The sequence below is a fragment of the Phaenicophaeus curvirostris genome, chromosome 6, assembly GCF_032191515.1.
Source record: "Phaenicophaeus curvirostris isolate KB17595 chromosome 6, BPBGC_Pcur_1.0, whole genome shotgun sequence".
NCBI classification, from domain to species: domain Eukaryota; kingdom Metazoa; phylum Chordata; class Aves; order Cuculiformes; family Cuculidae; genus Phaenicophaeus; species Phaenicophaeus curvirostris.
Window position 1 is genome coordinate 56,983,906 of NC_091397.1, and position 22,593 is coordinate 57,006,498.

At 40.3% G+C, this 22,593-nt stretch overlaps 1 protein-coding gene across 1 annotated transcript; it reads right to left on the reverse strand.

Moving 5' to 3' along the window:
• Nucleotides 1-440: 440 nt before the first annotated feature.
• Nucleotides 441-20,895, reverse strand: SP4 (Sp4 transcription factor). Its single transcript, XM_069860311.1, has 6 exons — nucleotides 20,624-20,895; nucleotides 19,853-19,953; nucleotides 17,828-19,385; nucleotides 5,642-5,870; nucleotides 5,206-5,405; nucleotides 441-4,137 (listed from the first exon to the last, which is right to left on the reverse strand). The coding sequence occupies exons 1-6, from the start codon at nucleotides 20,628-20,630 to the stop codon at nucleotides 3,890-3,892; spliced, it is 2,343 nt and encodes a 780-aa protein (XP_069716412.1). The 5' UTR covers nucleotides 20,631-20,895; the 3' UTR covers nucleotides 441-3,889.
• Nucleotides 20,896-22,593: the final 1,698 nt, after the last annotated feature.

A 22,593-nucleotide genomic window follows, 5' to 3' on the forward strand; every position in this document is an offset into this window, starting at 1 on the left:
AGTTATTAAAAAATAAATCAGTATACCATTATAATCAGCAATTTAGCATATGATCAAAGGTATTTTAGTGTAACACAATACAGAAGCCTGTTTACATTTCACTAAGAAAAGCTCAACATATTTTCTTGTACTTGAAAGTCAGTATTTTCACATCTCCATTTATTCGTTCTACTCATTCAATCTGTAACACAGTCATGACACTTCTATTTATCTCTCTGTCAAACTGAACTAGTTTTTTCAATTTTAATTATTTATCTGTGTGCATGTGTTCATACTCCTTACCTTAGAAGAGATTTTCCTTTGGTATGTTCAGGAATAACCGTAAACCCCATTCACAGGAACTGAACAAACCACAGAATTCGTGCTGAGCTAGAATCTGCTGGTTTAATTCCCTGCTGGGAGTCTGCCAGTTGGGAAATGCTGACCACCAAGTACAGGTCTTAATTACACAAATCCAGAAGCTGCTGCCAACCTTTCCCCATTGAGAAGCATTTGCTTTCTAGTGGTGATCTTGATGAACAGATTATCACTCAAACATAATTTATTGCTGCTTTCTATTGTAAGTAATTAAATGAAGAAACCTTTTAAACTCAAGGGAATTTTAATAGGTTACTTGCAAAACGTTATTGCAGGCAACAACTTGTACATGGTTTTAGTTCCAAACCCACCAAAAAATTATACAAATCAGCATTGCAAAAGTGTCAAATCAATGCCTTACAGGCTTTGCTGGCAGAATTAATTTCTAAATTCTAGATGTGGGGTTATGTTACTCTCATTTTTTTCCTTTTCCATTTTTTTAGAAAAATTTACAAGTGAAATATTACTACAAAACTTTTTTATAAGGAATTTTTGCAAAACATTTACATTTTTACCATCAACTATTTTTCTGTTTCAAAATCATTATGTAGATTTAATACCCTATGCTGCACATCAATTCTTGCGGGATGACAATTCAGTGACATGCATAAAAAAAACACCACAAGGCATTAAAATGAAGACTTAAATACAAATATTGTTGCAATAAAACAGTTATAAAATTGAAAAATAGGACCTAAACATCATGCTTACCTAACTTTGACAAATTAACTTTTTCTCCTAGATTACACACTTTTATTACTGCTCTCGTGAAAGAATGTGATAAATAATGACTTAACACCAACTCCTAATGTAATCAGCAACACATACACAAACCTAACCAAAGAAAGTATATTGTAAGAAAAAAACTATTCTAACACTGGAGTTCTACCATGGTAAATACACTTTGCACTGATAATTACAATAAAGCAAAATTTTTAACGGTGGCAAAGGGAATGAACAGTGAAATGCCATTAAACAAGATACTACTGCACATCTGTGCCCTATTACTTACAACAGCTATAACCCACTGAGTCAAATAAAGGACATTGAAATTTACGATCCTTTTAAGACAGAAAAGTGGATTCAGAATGGTATGCAGAACAGACTCTCCAAATGTTTCTAATTCCAGTGGTAAAATGTGCACCTGCTAACACAAGTTAATGTACTTGAGATGCTATGAAGCCAACCAGATTTAGATTTTTAATACATCTATAATAGGGATTCATTGCAGATTAAAAAATGACTTCAGTTTCCTATCTGCATATATAAGTATGCATGAAAAAAACTATAAATGAAATGGTTCTGCAGAACGCTTGTAACTTCAGTTTACAAAAGTTGTTAACTTCTAGGAAACATGGTATTAACATTAGGAAAGTTTTTCTTTGCATAAAGAAATGTATAGCACTGATTGTGAAGCATAATGATAAAATATATATTTGATGTTTCATCTCCTATATAATAAAATTAACAGTTAATACTACCTAATGTTCATTTGTATTAAATGTAACATCTAATTGAACCTGATGTTTTAAATCCAGATACATCAGTTAAGAGTACTTTAAATAAAATATACAAAATAATGTACAAAACCCAACTAAAATTTAAAGACTCTGTTACAAGTCTACAAAAGCTTTAAGAAACTTGAAATTCATAACCACAGTGTAAAATTGTTTTTCTTTAATCTCAAAGCTTTTTATGTAAACTGAAAGTATAAAATACCTTCAGCTTAGTATTTTGCTACAAAGGGCTGGCCTAAAGTGTACACAGTGTAAACAATGATTGGTATTTCTCTTGCTTCAAAAATACAGAAAACACCACAAGATTGATAAAGTATTCAGATGAGAAGTATATGTTTTGTGAAGGAATGCACAAGGTATCTGTTATGTCTCTCAAACCAACAGTTACCAGATGCATTCTTCCTTCTGTAATTTGCAGGGAAAAAAAAAAAAAAAGCAGTATCTTTCTTGCACTGTACTTCCTTTAGTTACATCAAAAATATTTTGCTGTATAATTTTTTTTTTAAAAACAGGTCATGAGAATTATTACCAAATCACTGTATGTGTAAAAGGTTACACAGATGCCTATGGGAAGTAACTAAAAAGTCTGAGTATAAACTATTTGGCCATCTTTCCTCCTTGTACTACTGGAGCTGTCAAACACAAAATGCTGTTTGGTTTTGTTGTTGTTTCTCATTTCCTCTGTATTCCTATTAAACTGGCACATCTGAAAATTTAACCAAACCTTTGAAATAAAAAATTGTGTAGTAAAAAGACAACTATACTCCTCTCTCCCCAGTTTGCTTGTATTTGGATGCTCAACGTAAGATTTGATAGGTAACAGATATTTATTAGCAGCCCAGAGATGGTTCTTGAAGAGAAAATAAAGACAGTCATATTTAGAGGGAAAGAGAGAAAATGTTTACTTTCAACATGTTTTTTGGTTAAAATGTGATAATTAATTCTTTTCTTTGGCTATTAAGTCAAAGCATAAAGAACTCGGCACATTAACCACAATATAATAACTAGTATTTACAGGGAGAAGATGTTGGAGAATGAGCTACAATGCTGAAGTGTCTGGCTGATTTCCATGACTTCTAATAAAATTAAAACATTTTAGTACTCGAGTTTTTGTGATATATGTTACCTACAAGTTAGAAATGGACCACAGATGTTTTAAAATATAATGAAATGAAATAGCAAAAATTGACACAAAATTGCTGTACTAATTTTTCACCCTACATAAAGACATCATTACTTTTGTAAAATCTTATGTTAATATTTTCTATGGTTTTATCTTTCATACTGTATACACTAACCCTACATAATCGTAGCTCTCCAAATAAAGAGAGGAGTTAGAACTCACTGATTGTCATTTACACACACTACTATAATGTAGTGGTCAAAATTAATGAGGTCCACCTCAGAACCACCTTGCAGCATGCGTCATCCAGCTGCTATCTGAGTTATTCCAAAACTTGAGAAAAGACGGCCAAAATTAAGTGAAGTGTTCTATGGACAAAAAATAACCTAAAATATATCTATTATCATTCAATTTCTATTCAGTTTTGCTGTGCCTTGTGGGAAAAAGATGTTCCTATGAAAATATTACAAATTTATTTTAAAAACTAAGTACTTTCATCAAATGATATTACTCCTACTCAAGGTCCACCCTGTTTTATACTGATATCTGATTTTATAAACACATCAACATACAATGCTAAAATAGGGGAGGAAAGTTCATTTAAAATCACTGCATGATATACAGACATATAACTAAAAAAGTACAGTATGGAAATAATATTCCCCCATCGGTTTATCCAGTACATCAATTTGCGCTGTTTGTATTTTTGAAATTTTTGTCTTGTTGCACCGGTGTACACTTCCCATGTTGACCCTCCAACCTGGAACAATTACAGAAGTCATGACTGAAAACATGATTTTCTGCTCTTTAATCCACTTTACCAGCCCACTTCCATATCCTGAAAGGTATGTAAACTTAAGTGCAGCACTAGGCGTCCATATAAATGATCCTTTCAGAATTCTTCCATGTTTGTTGAAACATTAGGGGTTGCTGGGTTTGAATCTTGAGAAATGGCAGCAACAGTGACAATTCTTGGAGAACCAAGAACCTCAGTAACTGACGAGTCCAGTTCTCCTGAAGTAACAATAGCAAGGGCCGTTCCACCACCCTTCTTGTTCTGATGAGTTTTGACATGTTTTGAGAGATGGTCACTTCGCATAAATCGTTTAGAACATTCTGGACATTCAAATCTCTTTTCACCTTTTTTAAAAGAAGAACAAAACCAAAATGTTATTGAGAGAGAACACTGAACAGTTCAGCCTGGTCATTTGAATCTGACCCTGTTCTAGTCAACATCTGAAGTTTCTTTATAAGGATAGAATATTTCTTCTCTACCTGTCTGAGCTCCAGGTCACAAGCTTTTAGCAATCCACTCTTCACTACTAAAACATTCTCAACAAACATTTGCTACGCTGTGATTATCAGGTGGTAAGTTTGAATTCCAGGACACCAGAGAATTTCCATAAACTTCTACGAACCTGACAGAATGGGAGAGGTAAAAGCTCTGAAAGAACTACTGGATAGCATTTTTTAAAGAATAATTTTGTTGATAGGATTACAGTGACAAGAAGGGAATTTGGAAACACGAATCCCAAAGCAACATGAGGATGTACGAAATCTATGTCAAGAGAGATAAATTCATCATACTAAGAAGTCCTGTCACTGTTCAAAGGCAGTTAGCTCTTTGAATGCTATCTTCTGATGCTATAAGCTGGAGGGGAGAGGGACCTTCTCGGGGACAGAAATACAAAGTCTTAGAAACTGAAGATTTTATCAAGGTCCATCTTTCCAATCTGAACTGTAAGGAGAACTTGCTTTACCAATTCTCACTTGAAACTTCAAGAAACTTCTCAAGAAGACCAGATCTGATGTATGGACTAGGTTAAAAAATTTCTGAAGGATTGAGCTAGTCCAGGTGAGGAAATGACAACCCTGGTCCATGACTAATCATACATTCTCAAGAAAACTTGACAATTTTACATCAGGCATTAGCTAACATACATCAGCTCTCTGTGATGGAATGGTGATCTTTTTCTAGCACATGTACAGAACAGCTTGAACAGATCTCATTTTACTTATATGATTTCACAGTCAGCTTGCTTTGATGAAAAGTGAAATCCACCAGTTCCTCTGCTTTAAAGTTACTTTATTTACATTTAAAAATAGTTTTCAGAGATCCTAACAAGTGAGATCTTGGATACCACTGTTTAACCATGGCCACTATGATTGAGACTCAGTGTGACACGCATACAGAGAGGGCTGACCAACCTGTGTGGGTTCTTCTATGCCTTTGTAACTCATCACTCCTTGTAAATCGCTTGCCACAATAAAACCAGTTGCATACAAATGGTCTTTCACCAGTATGCCAGCGGAGATGTGCTCGAAGATGAGATGTCTTGCCATAAACTTTTCCACATCCTTCAATATGGCAGATATGTTGTTTCTTTTTGCCTGGCTCATTGCTGCCTCTAAAAAGATCAAATTTAAATGGGTAAGTAATTATATTCTGAAATAGTATTAACAGTTTGGAAAAATATTTCATTCTAATAGAGACAATTATAATCCCCTGTCTAAAAAGAAATATATAAACATACTTTCTATTAGAAAGTATTAAAAATTGTAGGCAATACAAGAAAATCTCATGCCCGAATGAGATAAACTCTGATAAGAAGTCTAAATACATATTGACAAAGTTTACATTTACCTTCCTTCTCCCTCTCTGCAATTAGGACATGAGCAGGCAACTCTTCTCAGCCTCTTTCCAGGTTGTGTTTCCTGGTCAGAACTTTGTTGAGCTTGTTGCAGCTGCACTTGTGTTATCTGATCAGGACTAACAGCACCAATTGCTGCATTAGCAATGCCACCTACTGCTACAGTAACAGGAGCTATTGTGGCTTGCTGTACTTTTACTCCATCCTGTCCTTGTTGTTGACCTGTAAAATATGAAAGTGTTTGTATCCTTTATTAGTCATTTCAATAAGCGAAATGCACAAATAAACTTTATATGTTTTCTAGAACAAAAATCCACCTCCATTTAAGGCAAGCCACAACCCAAATATTAAATTCAGCCATTTTCCTGAAGCACTGCCAGAGGACTTACCTGCTAGCTTAGTCCTGTTTGTTATTACAGAATCACAGAATCACAGAATAACCAGGTTGGAAGAGACCCACTGGATCATCGAGTCCAACCGTTCCCATCAAACACTAAACCATATCCCTCAGCACCTCATCCACCCGTGCCTTAAAAAAATTAAGAAAATTAGAACAGTACAAGGCTGAAATTACTGACTGATACTAAGAAATGTAAACTGCTTTTAACAAGTGTTTTCTTGAGAAATCCTTTAACAAAATCTTACACAGGAAGCCTGTTAAATCTATTACCAACTAATATCTCTCTAATAACATTTGAAAACTTATCTATGTTCAGAAAAATTACAATTAGCTAATTTTAAAAGTTGCTTTATGGCACATACAGAATACTCACTTCTCCTATGTTTTGTCCTGAACCAACACTGCGCCACAAAGGAACTTTCACAAAAAAGACTGGACTTGAACAAGCTGGCATACAAGAGCCTCGTTGGGTTTTTTGGTTTTGGTTTGGTCCCCCTAGTCCAGTGAGCAGTGACGGGACACATGGAAATAGTAGGAAGCTTCACCAAGGGAAGCTCAGACTGGACATTAGGAGAAAGTTCTTCAGTAAGAGGGTGGTTGGTCACTGGGACAGGCTCCCTGGAGGAGTGTTCACAGCACTAGGCCTGTTGAGAGTTCCACGAACATCTGGACAACGCTCTTAATCATGACTTAGTTTTAGGTAGTCCTGAGAGGAGCAGGGAGTTGGACTCAATGATCCTTGTGGATCCTTTCCAACATGAGATATTCTATGATGTTGTTTTGCAGAAGGGAATACGTTTTCAAGAAGAGTGGAAAAGCAGCTTGACTGAATTAATGGAATTCTAAAGACTGACCTGATGAATTAAGAATTTAGTTTCATCACATAAGTTCATTGATCTCATTGGCTTTCTTGATCAAAGGAAATCAGGATTACTGTTTTGATATTAAAGGAAAATAAAGACTATTCCAAGACAGATAAGAAGTGTAGTTTCTTGAGCAGCCACATAATATCATGTTTGCTTAAAGAGTTATCACTATACAGTCTAAGAAAATAATGTGACAAACTAAATTTGACACAAAAATACCATTTTCAAAAATCCAGTGCCTTCATACAAGTAGGAAATAAGAGGAAATGCTACTTACTAATTGAGAGAGTTTAATGACCAACCACAATTCCTTAGAATAGAGCGTAACATTTTAAGACTAGAAAGTCTTCAGTACTGAAGCATTAAATTAAAACTTAAAAATCACTTGGAGGTAACATGAATCAGAGAGATTCAAACAGGTACTCCAATTTACTTCTCAAGCATCCATAACAGACATCATCAATGGGGATAAAACTGAGAAGAAAGTTCTCTCTCTGACTAAGCTACCAAGTGAGTTCACATGCAACATAGCATAGGATAATGACTACTTCATTTACATCATTGCTGAGGAGCAATATATGCTGTCTTGCATAACACTACAATAACAGCCATAAATGAAACCTATCATACACCACCTACCACCACCACATACATACAGATAAATTAGGACTAAACAAGATGGTATAGAAATCACCTCCCAAGCAACTCCACTGTCCTCTTAACAGGCCACAGAAATATAGAAAAAAGTAACAGAACAAAATAAATCTGTCTCGTGCCCAGGAGTACCTCGTTATTTTCATGAGAAGCACTGACCAAATGTTCCCAGTTATCACTCACTTCTATCTGGAACTTGCACCTGAGCTGCCTATATATGAATAAACACGAATTCCTTGGTTTTTTTAACCAGGCCACAAATACTGACAGATGCTAACTATTTTTCCTTCTCTGAAAAGAACAAAGATAAATGTAGAAGCGATAATGTTTGAATCCCTCTTGCTGTTGGACAAATATTAAAACAAAAATAAATTCCAATAAAAGTCTGGTTTGCAAACAAACCATAGGAAAAAAAAAATCACAGGCTTAATCTTGCATGGAGAGCCTCCATATATCTAGGATAGAACAAAGTCTTTCTTTTCAGAATCACTACATACTGGAAATAAATTTGTTTCTCATATTCTAATGAGAAAGAAAAGCATTAATAAAAATCCTTTAGGGAGAATATGATAGGGCAAGGAGAACACTGTGGTATAAAAGCAAATAAAATCTACTTGGGTCTAAGTGGCAGAAGATGACACAAGAGCTTCCAAATAAAGTGCTAGTCCAGAGGCAATTTCTTATGCTGTTAAACTGCTGAAGTGTCAACCAAGTGCTATGAATAGCCAGAGTTAAAAGCAGCAGGTAATTTTTGTTATATCTAATGCTCATCTTAAGATGATAATGTGATTACCTGTGTTGAAGCCAGTCGCAGGTTTTGGTTAGCCAAAGGTAAGTAAATTAACACTTGTAGTCCTTCACAGAGCACAAATTCTCCTGTCTGTTAAACATACTCTAAGACAAACTCCTTTAGTTTAAAGAGCAGCACTATAAATGACAAGTTAAAAGTTAAAAATGTAACAGATACTACAGCTACACCTACTGCAGCCTCTTTTCTATGTCCATGTGTCCCGTCACTGGTCACTGGACAGGGGGGATCAGCACCTCCTCCTCTGCTGCCCTCCTTAAGGAAGTTGCAGCCTGTGATGATGTATCCCCCTTGGACTTCCCTGCTCCAAGCTGAACAAGCCAAGTGACCTAAGCTGCTCCTTCTAAGCCTAGCCCTTGAGACTTTTCATCATCTTGGCCACTTTCCTATGAACTTCATTGTACACCCCATCAGGTTAAATTAAGTTACTTTGTACACTAACATTTTGTTGTAAAACTGATACCAACTCCTCCATCGGGTTTCATTTCCCTTAGGTCCAAGTTCTCTCCTTCCTTTGGACAGTAACCATTTACTTGGCTGCAGGACAACACGCAAACAACAAGGCAACCTGATATGGCATTTATTCTATTTTGCAAATCAAGTGCAATGACCCTCACTCATTTCGATATTACATATATGATTATGACAATGTAATTAAGAATAACACTACAGAAATTTGTAAAGTTTCTCAAATAGAAACATCTGCTTAACTTTAGTCACTAATCCTGCCCATTTAAGCAGTTAACTAAATGCATTACTTATTATCAAAAGATACAGGATTCTCAAGATAAAGAATAGCACGTCCTTTATTCCTTAGCATCACTTACTCAGCTTTCCAATTTTGCAGGAAACCTGCACCTTAGCAGTTACAACTCACATACACTTTGCTGTATATGAACCTCACATATTAACGCAAGAAAATGTAACAATTTTAAGTAATCACTATGAAGCCAAATAATATTTATCACAAACAATTTTAGTCTTCAAATCTAATTTGCAAAATAATGATTCCCATAACACCACCTGCATGATTAAAGAAAGTTAATTCATAGTACCTTGGGAATACTTTCCTATAGAGTGACTGATTGATGAAGATCATGGTCATTAGTCTTGCCCAACCATAAAAAGTCAAAGCAAGTATCCTTTCACTACGTCGTGCACCTATGTTTCTATTCTTATTCACCTGAAGTAGCTGGAATGAAAAAACACTCTTTGCGGCAAATAGGTCCTTTTCTTCCCTTTCTGCCCTAACTTCAATGATCCAAAGAAATCATGAGAATCAAGCTTTAGAAAGATTGATCTCGGAAGGTAGAGAAATATAAGAAAAGGACACTTCTAGTTTATGGTACTTAGTTCTCCAGAACAATCTGTATAGATTTCCTCTTGCTGTTATGCAATCAGCATTCAGCAGTCAAGAAGATGACAGCACTATGACAAAGACTTATCTCAGTAGCATGCAATTAACTGCAAAATCTGTGGAACACTTTGCAAAGTGTATCTAGAGCCAGAGTGGCTAATGTTGCAGAAACTCAAAATTTGTTCAAATGCATATTTTGAAAATGAAAAAGAAGGTTGCAACTGACATTCATAAGTCAATGTGTCTTACTGTAGGATGGCTAAGTCAAGTTAACGACAGTCTGCAGAGTTCCAAAGCTCTACAAGCATCAGAGCTGATGCAGCAACTCACCCTTTCAACAACTTACCAATGAAAAGAAATAAGGAAAAAGAGGTTCCTCCTTTTCCCTTCTTGCAAACATCCTGTACTCTAAAACTCTTTCTCCACAATGACATAAATTTATAAGATAATATTAATATGTATTTACATGTATGTTTTAATAATACGTGTTTTTACAATAACATATTTTACATATAATATAATAAAAGAGAACACTTTTCTTAAGACGTAACCAAGATTTTAGAAGTTAAAAGTCTGTGGCAAGAGTTTATAGTCAGAAGTTGGGGTTTTTTTCCTCCCAAACAAAATCTACTAGGAAGGACATTTCATGCTGAAGAAAGAAATGCAAATTGTATCTTAAAATTAAACACATATTTACACAGAAGACTGTGTGCTTCATTGCTACTTAAATGGTGCACAGACAATTCCGCCCTCTCTACTGCCCTGAAGCAGTAGTTTATAAAGATTGATGAAGTAGCAATACGTGTGACAGAGGAAGGATTCTCTAGAACAGAAACTGTGCAAGGGCTGATGCAATGGATGCACACATTCCGTAGAGAACAATTTGGAGTAGAGGAAGGTATTGGACCCTCCCAACTACTACAAGAAATTTCTGTTGTTATAGCACAGCGTCGTATCCAGATGCTACTACAAGCAGAAAGTTTCTGGTGCAAACGGCACCATCAACTAGATATCTCTGTCTTTTCTACCTCCTACAGGGGCAATGCAGCAAGTGTCTCTCTTTTGATTTTTTGCATGTTGCCAACTTTGACAAGATTTGTAAAAAACTGCTACTCTCTCCTCCAAGAACCTCCTACATAAAATGGTTCAGTGTATTCAAAAATTACTGAGCAGCATTATAATTAAGCTTAACTTCTGTGAAAAATATCACTTACAAGTATGAGATTCAAGGCAGTAAAAATTAAGTTTGACAGTTTTAAATACCTTAAAAACCTGAAGACTTTTTCCTTTTGGGCAAGAATCTTATTGGCAACAAATATAAAAAACAACGTCTAAGCAGTTTCAAGAAGGTACTTTAATGACTTCAAAAACACAAGACTTTACCCACGTGCTTTAGGACAAGTTGAAGTCACTTCTGTACTTTGAGACACAAAAGAATTTTTCCCAGCTGGTAGCATTTTCCAGGAAACTGAAACCCTGTTTTCTTTTTATTACTTTATAAAACATAGGAAACAGCTACCACAAATGCAACATAGAAAGACCTATACAAAATCAAACATGGAGCTGCAATTGCACAAAATTTAGTCCTGTTTCAGTCAAAGCAAGGCTATGTCTCTGGTTGTTCTGGATGCTGTGGCTTCAAATGGAATGAAATTATAGTCAATTAGGTGTTCTAAAGGAGTCAGAATCAGAAAAAAAACAACCAAAGCACCTTGTTAAATTGTTACAGTACTGCTACAGCAAAAGACCCTTCAAAGAAAAACCTTCCACTGTCATTCAAAAAAAGTGAGAAAGAAAAGCGTGTTTATGGTGACTGTTCAAGAACACTTATCTGCAGATGAACGTAAGTAGTTCCCTTCATACTGAATGTTAGATAACTGAAAACCAAGTAACTGTGCTGCAGAATGTCAGATGCACTGCATGGAAACCAGTAGTAGATCTAAGAAATTGGGGGGGTTTAAGTTTACTTTTATATAACATCTCCCTCTACTCCATCACACTGCCCCAACTCTCAGCTTATTCTACAGCTTACAGCCACAACAGAATGTGGCCCAGTTCTTCTTTCCATCTCTTCCCCTTAACTCTGAAATAGAGAGAGGACAAAAATGAAACCTGTTTGACTGTTACTTTCTACAGTCTGACTAGGGTAGCTCAACACCTGACAAATTGTAACAGAAAAAGCAAAAAAAAAAAAGCAGATCTTGCACACTTTTACCATAACTAAAGTACCAGTCTCAGGAAGTGTGATTTTTAGCATCCCAGATCAATTTCTGTATATTACCATGTAAACAATAATAGCTTTATCTTGAAAGGACAGAAGGAGTTTGACAGGAAAAAATGCAAGCTAAATTTCCAGTAGTTTTTTGTGGGCAGAGGTGGGTTGGCTTTTGCTGGGGTTTTGACTATAGTTTTGCTAGCTTAATTATTTTAAGCTTGACTAGAAAGTTCATGAATGTTCTTGAAGTAAACATTTTGGCTATGTGAAATGTTATCTTTATATTGATCAAGATAAAACCAAACACATCTCTATGCAGAGAAGGGATTACTTGACAGGTACATACATAGAAAATTGAAAACCTTTTCAAGAAAGGGCGATAGCTGAACTATGTTAAGTTGTATAGCAGGTGGTAATGTATTCAGAATAAAAAAACCACTGGCAAGGTGATTAAAAGTCATTATTAGGAAAACCAATATTCATAAACATTTTTAAAGACCTTTTACAGTAAGACAAAACATGAGGCTCAAGCTTTGTTTTTTTTAATAGCCTGCGGGTAACCAAGTTCAGAACAGTGTATTGACACTGTATTTTGAAGCTACCATTGCCAAGGCAAATGCTTGTTTTCATCAGTGTATTTTGTTGTTAAACTGTTTCTACCACTATCTTGAGTTTCAGTTTAAAAAAATCCTACAGTCAAAACCACTTTGTCCTCAGAAGACTAAATGCTTCTCTTATAATTACTCTAAAGCGTTTGAACAGGATACCAGTGCTATAACATTATAGAACACTGTGGTTCTGCAACAACTCTCAGCCCAAGGCAACCTGAAAACAGTTTCAAACAACCTTTCATGACTCTGGAAACAGTATGCTGAACTTCTATTCTTCTCCCAAATACACCCTCAGAATTCCAAGGAATATACTATGAAGTAAAAAAACTAAGAAAAACTGCACTTTTTTCCTCTTTTTTTTTTTTGTGGAGAAAAGCTCAGTTCTTTGTACTTATCTTTTCATTGCAGATTCCATAGCTTGCAGGCTTGTTTCTTTCAAGGTGTTTGCTGCTGGTTGCTTGCCAATGAACATCAAGGGAAACACCGGATATTATTAAAAAAAAAGATCATGCAACCACCATCCTTCAGCTCCTTTAACTTCCACCCGTGGAATTTATATGTGCTAGTTTGCTTGTATATACCGTGGCTATCTTAAACCCTATTCACTGTGTTACCACTTACAGGCATCCCTCCTTGGTTAGCTACACAACTTGGAGTTCTGCTTCCACACATGCTCAAACACTACATTAACAAAAGCAAGTGAACCAAACAGGCTACATGTTGTCATAAAAATGCCATTTTCTTTTGTTCAATGTATGTGTAATGTTCTAGGACTTCAGACTAAAGACACCCCTCTCTCAATAACTAGCATACATGATGGCGATAATATAATACCATGAGTGGTATAAAGGTGAATCAGATAATTTAATTTCTCATAATACAGGAGTTTAAGAGCATTAAATAAAAATGTGTCTTACACAACAACTAATACAGTTCACTGCAGACAAGTATTAAACATATAAAATAATTTACACAAATTAAAAGTAAGACAAAATCACGGAAGAAGAGAAATCCATCAAGGATTATTAAAAAAAAAAAAAAAAAAAAAAAGGCCCACTTCTGCTTCAGGAAGACCTGAGCTGCAGATGAGTGACTGGTGGAAAGAGCATCTGATCAGATTATTCTTGTGTGCATCATCTGATATAGGTCAGAAAGGAGCTTTAAAGATCAACTAGTTCCAATCCCCATGCAGGGACATCTTCCATTAGATACGTTACTCAAAGATCCACCCACCCTGGCCTTGAACATTCCCAGCTATGAGGCATCCACAACTCCTCAGGGAAACCTGCTCCAGCATCTCACCACCTTCATAGCAAAGAATTTCTTCCTCGTGTCCAATCTAAATCAACCCTTTTGCAGTTTAAAACCACTGCTTTAGCCGGTGGCTATAGGCAGGCCTTGGCGAAAAGTCTTTCTGATAAGCCCTCTTTAAGGGATACTGAAGGGGTGCAACAGAGCCTCCACAGAGCCTTCTCTTCACCAGTCTGTGCAGGACCTCGCACTTGGCCTTGCTGAACCATACAAGGCACACATAGGCCAACTTCTCCTGCTTGTCTAGGTCCCTCTGGATAGCATCCCCTCTCTGAAGTACATCAACTACACCACTCAGCAAACATCATCTGCAGACTTGCTGAGGGTGTGCTCAATCCCATTATGTCATTAATAAAGATACTGAACAGTACTGCTCCCAACACAGACCTTTGAGGGGCACCATTGACTACTGATCTCCTTTTGGAGACTCATATAATGATAGCAACTCTCTGATTGCGGCCATACAGCCAATTCCTCATCCATCAAACAATCCATTCATGAAACCCGTATCTCCTCAAGGTTATTGTGTGGGACTGTGTCAATGGCCTCACATAAGTCACGGTAGATATTAGCTGTTCCTCCCTTATCCACCACCAGTCACTCCATTGTAGACAGCCACCAGATTAATCAGGTATGATTTGTCCTTTGTGAAGCTATGTTGGCTGTCTCATCTCTCTGTCACCCATATGCCTTGACATAGCTTCCAGAAGGATCTGCTCCAGGATCTTGTCAGGCATATAGGTGATGCTGACTGGTTGATAGTTCCCAGGGTCCTCCTTTTTAAAAATGGGGAAAAATCACACCCTTTTCCAGTCACTATTCCCAAATTACATGCATTTAAGCTTATGTACGACTTTATCTGCATTTAATGTTTCAAAATCCTCTGCAAAGTTTGAGCCAGAATGACAGTAATATCTAAAGTGTCTGCAGTCCTTGAAGAGCTAGCCATGACTAGTGACTGTCACACAGAAGAGTTATTGAAGAAGAAAAGGGAAGGGAAAGCCTGTTTTTAAGGCCTACTTAGCTTCTATCTTCTCATCCAGCTTAGTTTTGTACATTTAATTACTTCTTTGACTCATGCTTTGTACGCATTCCCAGCAAATATTTACAGAATTAAGAGTGGTGTAGACTGGAAGGGACCTCTAGAGGTCATCTGGTCCAACCACCCTGCTCAACCAGGGCCACCTGGTCTGGTTTGCCCCAGACAGATTTTGAGTATCTCCACAGACTGTGATCTGTTTGACAAAAAAATAATATAAAAACACCCAAACTTTCCCCAAATTGCTCCATAGCTTATTACATATTATGGCTTATTATTTCTGTAATAGTTTTAAGCTAAGAATTTTTGTTATTTGCAGAGAAGAGTCCTTTTGCTTTACTTTTTCCATTTATGACTGTAGAGGTAAGAAAAAGGTACCTAGATTACCCTATCGTAGAAATAACTAGGAAAAACACTGCTCATGGAACAGAAATACTTCACAAACAAATGAACAGTCATTTCAGAAAAATACTCAGTGTTTTGTTTTATTGCCCACCCCCGGAAACTCGTTTGGCTTCAACAGTTGTTTATGTTTGAAGGAAAACATAAAACAAAGTCAGAGCACCAGAATCAATGCATGGGATGAGTCCTTCACTCAGTCTTTTCCCTGACACTTTCTGGACATCCTCCTTATGGCTCATTTCTAACATTACTTCTACTGCTCATTTATAGCAAGTGCTTAACTTCTGGAGAGTGTGATCAATGTGTAAAAGAGTTCACACTGACACATGTAGGTACTGCAGGAAAAGAATGGAAATACCAGTCTGCAGATGTTGAGGTAACTCAGCAGTTTATTTTTTTTCAAAAAGTTTCCTGTAAAAATAACAGCAAAAAACATTTTATATAAAAAACAGCAAATCTGAGGAAGTTAAGAGGCCTGATCAAGATAGCTTATTCCTTATAAGTGGCAAGCAAACTTTCTTAGCATGCTTGTAACTTCCTATTTCCTAACCATTCTTTCCTTGAATAATAATATAGCGTTAAGGACTATACGCCACACTCTTCATCCTCCTTCCCATGCTACAGTGTCTCCCATTCCCAAAGCATAGCATAAATAAGTTTCACAGGAGACAAGCAGAGACAAATAAGAAATTTTAACTAATCTCTCACATTCTCCAAGCTTATTCTTTTTCCATAACCTCAAGCCTGGAGAACAGAAATGATACCTTATATTCACAGGAATGGAGAACAAGTCAGAGGATTCACTACTGATAGCATAAAATTAAAAGTACTATGGAAACAACCATGAGGCCTACCTGGCAGTGCAGGGGAACTCAGCAGTCACAAATCTTTAGTTAGCATATAAACCCTGTATGACTAAGGCTTGCCTTCTCCAAGACCATACTTGTGACTCATTCCTCTTCTTTCATCCTTAATTACAAATCTTAATCCTTTTATTTTCCAAAAGACGTTGCATGCGAGAAGGGCAGTCAAGGTAACCGAGCAAGATGATATTCAGAACCTCTCTTTCTAACATCTTTTAGTATGTACTAAACAGTTGTACACCATCAGTAAGCAGGAAAAAACCTGCACAGAGGAAGTTTCTCCCTGCACCCTCAAATCTAGGTTGCTCCCAAGGCAGGCTTCCTATGAAGAGTCCCTGCTAGAGTAGGTACATCTAACAACAGTGAACCACTATCTTCCCATCAAGAAAAAAATTTTCTAAGTCAAAGTGGACTGCAAAATGTTGTAGCAGCTGGTCAGCTCCGGCTAACTGAAACTTCCTTTCAAACCACCACAGCTAAACACAAAGTCAAGATTTTAATTTTGGTTACCCAAAATTGACATTTCTGTAACACTCCCTAAGCCAGGTTTAGTGCATCCAACCCAGCTCTTAGTATTTCAACATGCCATCAAGTGCCAAAGAGCAGGTGAAATTCTATTTCTTATTATTAAACTATGTTTAGAGTCTCCTCAAAAAACTTACAACTAAAGGGAACAATCCTTTTCCCAGTTAAGCATTTCTCATCTTAGTATATGATTATTAAAAAAACAAACCAACCAAACAACAGATTAAGACTCATTATACTAACATAATACAGAGCAGACAGTAATTAAACATGATTTTTTCTCTTACCGTTTTACACTAAGAAGCTGTGTCTATCATCAGGTTGCTGTTAAAGACAAGAGACTTTGCGTAGAATTTACCTTAGAACTAGTTGTTATCCAGTCCAGAGTCTTTTAATAGCTGCTTTGTTTCCCAGCTGTTAGACCACCATAACTAAACAGGCATTTCATAATATATATCAAAAGCTCATCAGCAAGTGCTGAGGCAGTTACCAGTTGTTTTTATTTTTTTAAAAAAGACAAGTCACAGGAACTAGGCTGTGCATAACTATACCTTATTCCACTCAATTTCTTTGCAGAACTCAAACTTTTAAGGAAACAACTTTAGCAGTTAGTCCAGAAAGCAACAAATATTCCATACTAATGTATGTCATGACACAAGATAGCTTGGTCCATGTACCGTCACTTTTCTCATCCTACATCCTCCATGCAGGGATTAGGAATATTGCCTGGTTTGAAAAAGCTTATTGTTGTTGTTTTTAAATATTTCAAAGCTTTAACAGCAAAGTCCTGCATTCACTCCCAAAGCCTACAAACCTTTAAATAAGATAAACAGGGTCATTTAAAGATAAGTTTATCAAATACAAACAATTCCATTTCAATTGACACAACTGGTGATATTAGCTCACTGGTCAGAAGCGTCAGCTATTTTAAAATTTTAATTTTAATGATAAGTATTGGGTAGTTCCTAACAAGTAAGGCTTTAACATTACAAAAAATCCTGAAAAAAAGTATTAATTCAGAACTGTCTGGTATTCTTGTAATAGCAAAAAAAAAAAAAAAAACAAAAAAAAAACACCCACCAACCAACCAACCCAAAACAAACCCCAAACTTCCGTCAGACCACTCACCTGCAACACTGGTAATGGTAACAGGAACTCCTTGAACTTGAACACCTGCAGCACTCAGGTTGGCAACACTTACTGTTTGAAGATTAGGTACCGAAGCAAGCTGGGCAGCATTCAGAGTGATGGGAGTTCCAGCAACAGCCACTGGTGCAATCTGGGCAATGGTTGTGCCACCACTTGAAGACACAGGGGTGATGGTTAGTTGTTGGGATAACCCAGTATTTTGAACTTGAAGATTTGAAAGACTTTGCAGGTTTTGAACCTGTACAGTTTGCCAGCTGATCTGCCCTGATGGTGTTAAAGTTGGAGCCCTGATGAGCACCTGAGTTGGACTCACTGCCTGCAGCTGCACATTCTGCAAAGGCTGCTGCTGGATGGTCTGTATAGTCTGCCCTGACTGCAGCTGAAATGACTGTGGAGGAATGGCCTGAATAATCTGCTGTTGAGGCTGCTGGATCTGTATCTGCTGTAGAATAGGCTGACCTACGATTTGGACCTGCTGAAGAGAACCCGACTGATCCTGGGTGTTCTGTACTCCATTGGACTGCAGCTGACTTGAGCTCTGGGATTCAGAGTCTGTAGCAGTTGTTTGTGGTTCTTCAGTCGTCTGCTCTGAACTGCTGCTTGTTGTGCTCGTGAACTGCCCTGTTTCTGCAGTGCTTACGAGAGTGTCACTGCTAGTTAGAGATGTTGAGGCAGTAGTTGTAGTGGTGGAAGATGAGGAAGGAGACTCTGGCATTGTAGTAACAGAGGCAGAAGTGACAGGTGTAGACGCTGCCTGATTTCCATTGGAAGCTCCACTCTCAGCAGACTGGCCACCTTGACCTGCACTTCCTCCAGCTGCCACACTGTTTATCACAGGTAATGCTAGGGTTACCCCACCAATGTTTATAGGTAATGTTGTTACAACCTGTGCCTGAGTACCAGGAATAGTTTGCAGTTGCAGTGGTATGGAAACACCAGGCCTAATTTGCACCGGAACGGTCTGATTTGCTAGATTTTGAGCAATCACATTCCCCGAAGCTGTCCTATTTGCTGTTGTGAGGATAGCTTGATTATTCCCTGCAGGAATAAGCTGAATTTGATTCTGCAGGTCTTGTAGACCAGTAGCATTAGATGGATTGACTTGGAGTTGTTGACCTTCTGTTGTCTGAATCTGTGGGATCACTTGGTATTGGACACTACCACTTGGATTTTGTACTTGAATAACTTGGAATTGTCCAGGGGTTGTGGCAGAAGAATTGCTTGATTTGGTTTTTGAAGGAGATGTATTCCCATTGTTACTGCTGGAGGGACTTGCTGCACTTGAGGCAACAGAAGATCCTTGTTGAGTAACATTATTTTCTTTTGAAGTAGAAGGAGCAGCAGCAACAAGCTGCCAAGCATTTCCAGCAAGCTGAGTTGTTACCAATTCTAACTGCTGTGGCTGATTCTGAAGCTGCACCAAACCTTGATTTGGATCTATAATAATCTGCTGCTGTCCAGTTCCTTGATTCTCACCAGGGGTTCCTATTTTGCTGCAAGTAGCTGCTAGCAAAGCAAGAGGTGAAGGCTGAGAATCCTATCCGTAAAGACAGAAAACAGAACAGGCTCAGGAGAAAAGCATGAGTATGAACCATTAGAAGTAAGCATCAAGGTTTACACAGGAAGCAGAAAAAAAATAGCGTCTCTGCATGGAGACCAATGCTATAGCTCTGAATAAGGAAGTATGTAATTCTGTAAATAATCCTTAAACATAAAGCCCCCGATTATCAATGACTATGTGACAGCCAGGACCTCAACCACATCCTTTCCCACCGGCTAAAATAGAGAAAAAATTTTAAAGTGCTGCTATTGCACAGAAAGCAGCTGATCACTGCAAAATGCAACCAAAAAAACAAGTCCAGGCAGTAAAAATATTGCACCCAACGAACTATGTTTCATCCAACACAAAGAAAGATGCCCTGAGCAGGAAACGCTGGTAGCTGAACATTTAATTTAAAATGCTAATAGTTTTGGCACTTCCCTATTCAGGTGTGTGTGCTTTACCTGTGAGCCTCCAGTTTTCCCTTTTTTATTATTATTGTTGTTATTCTCTGCCTCGGGAGATTTCTCTCCCTCTGTGGGCATAGTTTCTTCCTTCTTTTGATCTGCAAAAATATCAAGCGTAACAAGTTAATTATTCACCTTCATTTATACAATAACAAAACCTACAAGCACATCCTTTTTTGGTTCTCAGCTCGTCGCCTTTACCTCTTCATAAAAACAAGAGCGCAAACCATTATTACAAAAGAACGAGTCCTAAGAAACGTGGTTTGAAACCCAACCCATTGGGGCTGGAGAGTTAACACCCAGAAAGGGGAGGTTTAGTTTCCTCTCCCAGCGACAGCAGGAAAAAACCACCCACAACCCTCCTCCTCCTCCTGCCCCCTAAAGCATCGACGGCCACTGACTGGCCGTCGATGCTTTAGGGGGCAGGAGGAGGGCTGTGCATGGGAGGGAAAAAGGGAGGAAAAGAGGAATGAAAGAGGGAGGGATGCGCACAGGAGGGAGCGGTAGCGAAGAAAGGAGGAATGGAGGAGGGAGGTACGGAGGAGGCGAGTCGGAGGGGCAAGCAGGGGAGGAGGAGAGGGGGTACGAGAGGAAGCGGCGCGGATGGGCGGAGGGGCAGCAAGAGGGGAGTGGGGTAAGAAGGGGGGGAAGCAGGGGAGAAAAGGGGGAACCCGGGAGGGCGGGATGGAGGGGGGGATGAAGGGTGGAGGGAGGAGCGGAGGGAGGGAGGGGTGTGCACGGGAGGGAGAGAGGGAGGGGGTTACATACCGCTCATCCCGCATTAATGCCCCGCTGAGGCGCCGCTCTAGGGGGGAGGAGAAGGAGGAGGAGGAGGCGGAGGGTGGGGTGGGGGTAGCGGGGAGAAGGCCGGTCGCAGCCGGAGCTGGGAGGAGCGGGACGGCCTATTTTTCCACGAATGGCCGCCGCTGGGCTGTGGCGTAGCTGCCTTTCTCTCCGCCCGCCGCCGCCGCCGCCTTGAGTGGCAGCCGCGGGCGCGAGGGGGGCGGGCGCCGGGGCGGGGCCCACCGGGGCCCAACCGCCGCCCACCGAGCACCAAACCGAGCCCAGCCGCCGGCCCCCCGGCCGCCCCTCTCCGCCTCAGCCCCGCGCCCGAGGCCGAGGAGGCGGGGCGGGGGCGGGACGCGGCGCCCTGCGAGCCCGGCCCCGGCGGGCAGCGGGGCAGGCGAAGGAGGGTGGGCGTGGAGGGCGGGGGGGGGGGCAGGCGCTCCTCTTCGTCTTCCTCCTCCTCCTTCTCCTCCTCCTCGTCGTCGTCTGGCCGGGCGAGGCGGGGCGGGGGCGGCGGCTGCTCCCGGCGGGGCGGGCGGGCCGGGCTCCCGCCGCTCTTGACAGCGCGAAGGGGAGGGAGGGCGGGCGGAAGGCGGGGCCCGGCGGGGCGGGCCGCGGGGCCGCGGTTAACCGGCGGGGCCGCTCGAGGCCCGGCGCCCATTGGCGCAGCGGGCGCCAATCCGGGGTAGGGGCGGGCGGGGCCTGTCCCCCCCCCCAGCGCGGGTAACTGACAGCGCGCGGGAAGCCGCGCCGCCGCTGCCCCGGGCCGCGAACACCCCCCCCCTCCACGCCCCACCGGCTCGGAGAAGAGACCCCTCCGGCTTTCCGTAGGGAAACCGGGGCCTGTTCCCCCGTTTCACTCGGCCTTCGTAGCCTGCCCGCGCGCCAGGCTCGGAGGGAGGCGGGGGAAGGGCCTCCTCGGTGGTGGTGGTGGTGGTTGTGGCGGCGGGCGCGCGAGGCATGCCGGGATATGTAGTCCTGCGGGGGGAGGGTGGCGCATGCGCAGAGAAGGCCGCGGGGGAGGGCCTGGCGCGGCCGGGCGGGGCCTCTCGCAGCCTCGCGGGGCGGGAACCCGGTGCGGGCGGCGTGCGGTGGCCCCGGCGGCTCGTCCTTGGGTTAAAGACGCATCGGTTGTGTTTGCGCTGTTGGTTTCCTCAGGTTGAGTGTGCAAGCGGGCCCCCGGCGTTGCCCGCGCTCCCTGGCGGGCTGGGAAGGCGGCCGGGTGAGGCCGAGCTGGTTTGTGGCTGCGGTGAGGTGCGAGAGCTCTGCAAACGCCGGCTGCGTGGCAAAACCTGCTACCCCCTTTTGAATTTGGAAGAAACTTGGCTGTGCTGGCACACATGCTGATCTATCAGTTTAAATTTTCTGCACTCCATGCCCAGATGCTTCATCGAGTAATACAGAGCGCCTGCTAACCACAAGTCGTCAACAAAAGTGCCGAAGAATTTCTTTAGAATCATAGAATCACCAGGTTGGAAGAGACCCACCGGATCATCGAGTCCAACCATTCCTATCAAACCGGCTATTTACCTATTTACCGGCTATTCAACTGTTTCCTCCTCAAAAGGGATGAGGACACCTTCAATCTCCATCGCAGGTCTCCAGCACTACCTCTGGAGTAAAGGAAATCTATAAATATCCAGCTTGTTCACCGTAGAGTAAGAAAATGATAAGAAATAAATGTGGTGCAAAGTTTTATTAGTCATTGTAGACAGTCAAAACACACAAGTCGTTGCATCAACGACATTAGGAAAAAATTTTTCACGGAAAGGGTCATTGGGCACTGGAACGGGCTGCCCAGAGAGGTGGTTGGGTCGCCTTCCCTGGAGGGGTTTAAGGCACAGGTGGACGAGGTGCTAAGGGGAATGGTTTAGTGTTTGATAGGAATGGTTGGACTCGATGATCCGGGGGGTCTCTTCCAACTTGGTGGTTCTATGATTCTATGATCAAAA

Excerpts from the sequence above, each read along its gene's own strand:
- SP4 (XM_069860311.1), bottom strand. Across the intron at positions 5,406-5,641 it reads TGCAGAGAGGGAGAAGGAAG|AGGCAGCAATGAGCCAGGCA; the intron begins GTAAATGTAAAC and ends TGATCTTTTTAG. Across the intron at positions 4,138-5,205 it reads GCATAGAAGAACCCACACAG|GTGAAAAGAGATTTGAATGT; the intron begins GTTGGTCAGCCC and ends CTTTTAAAAAAG.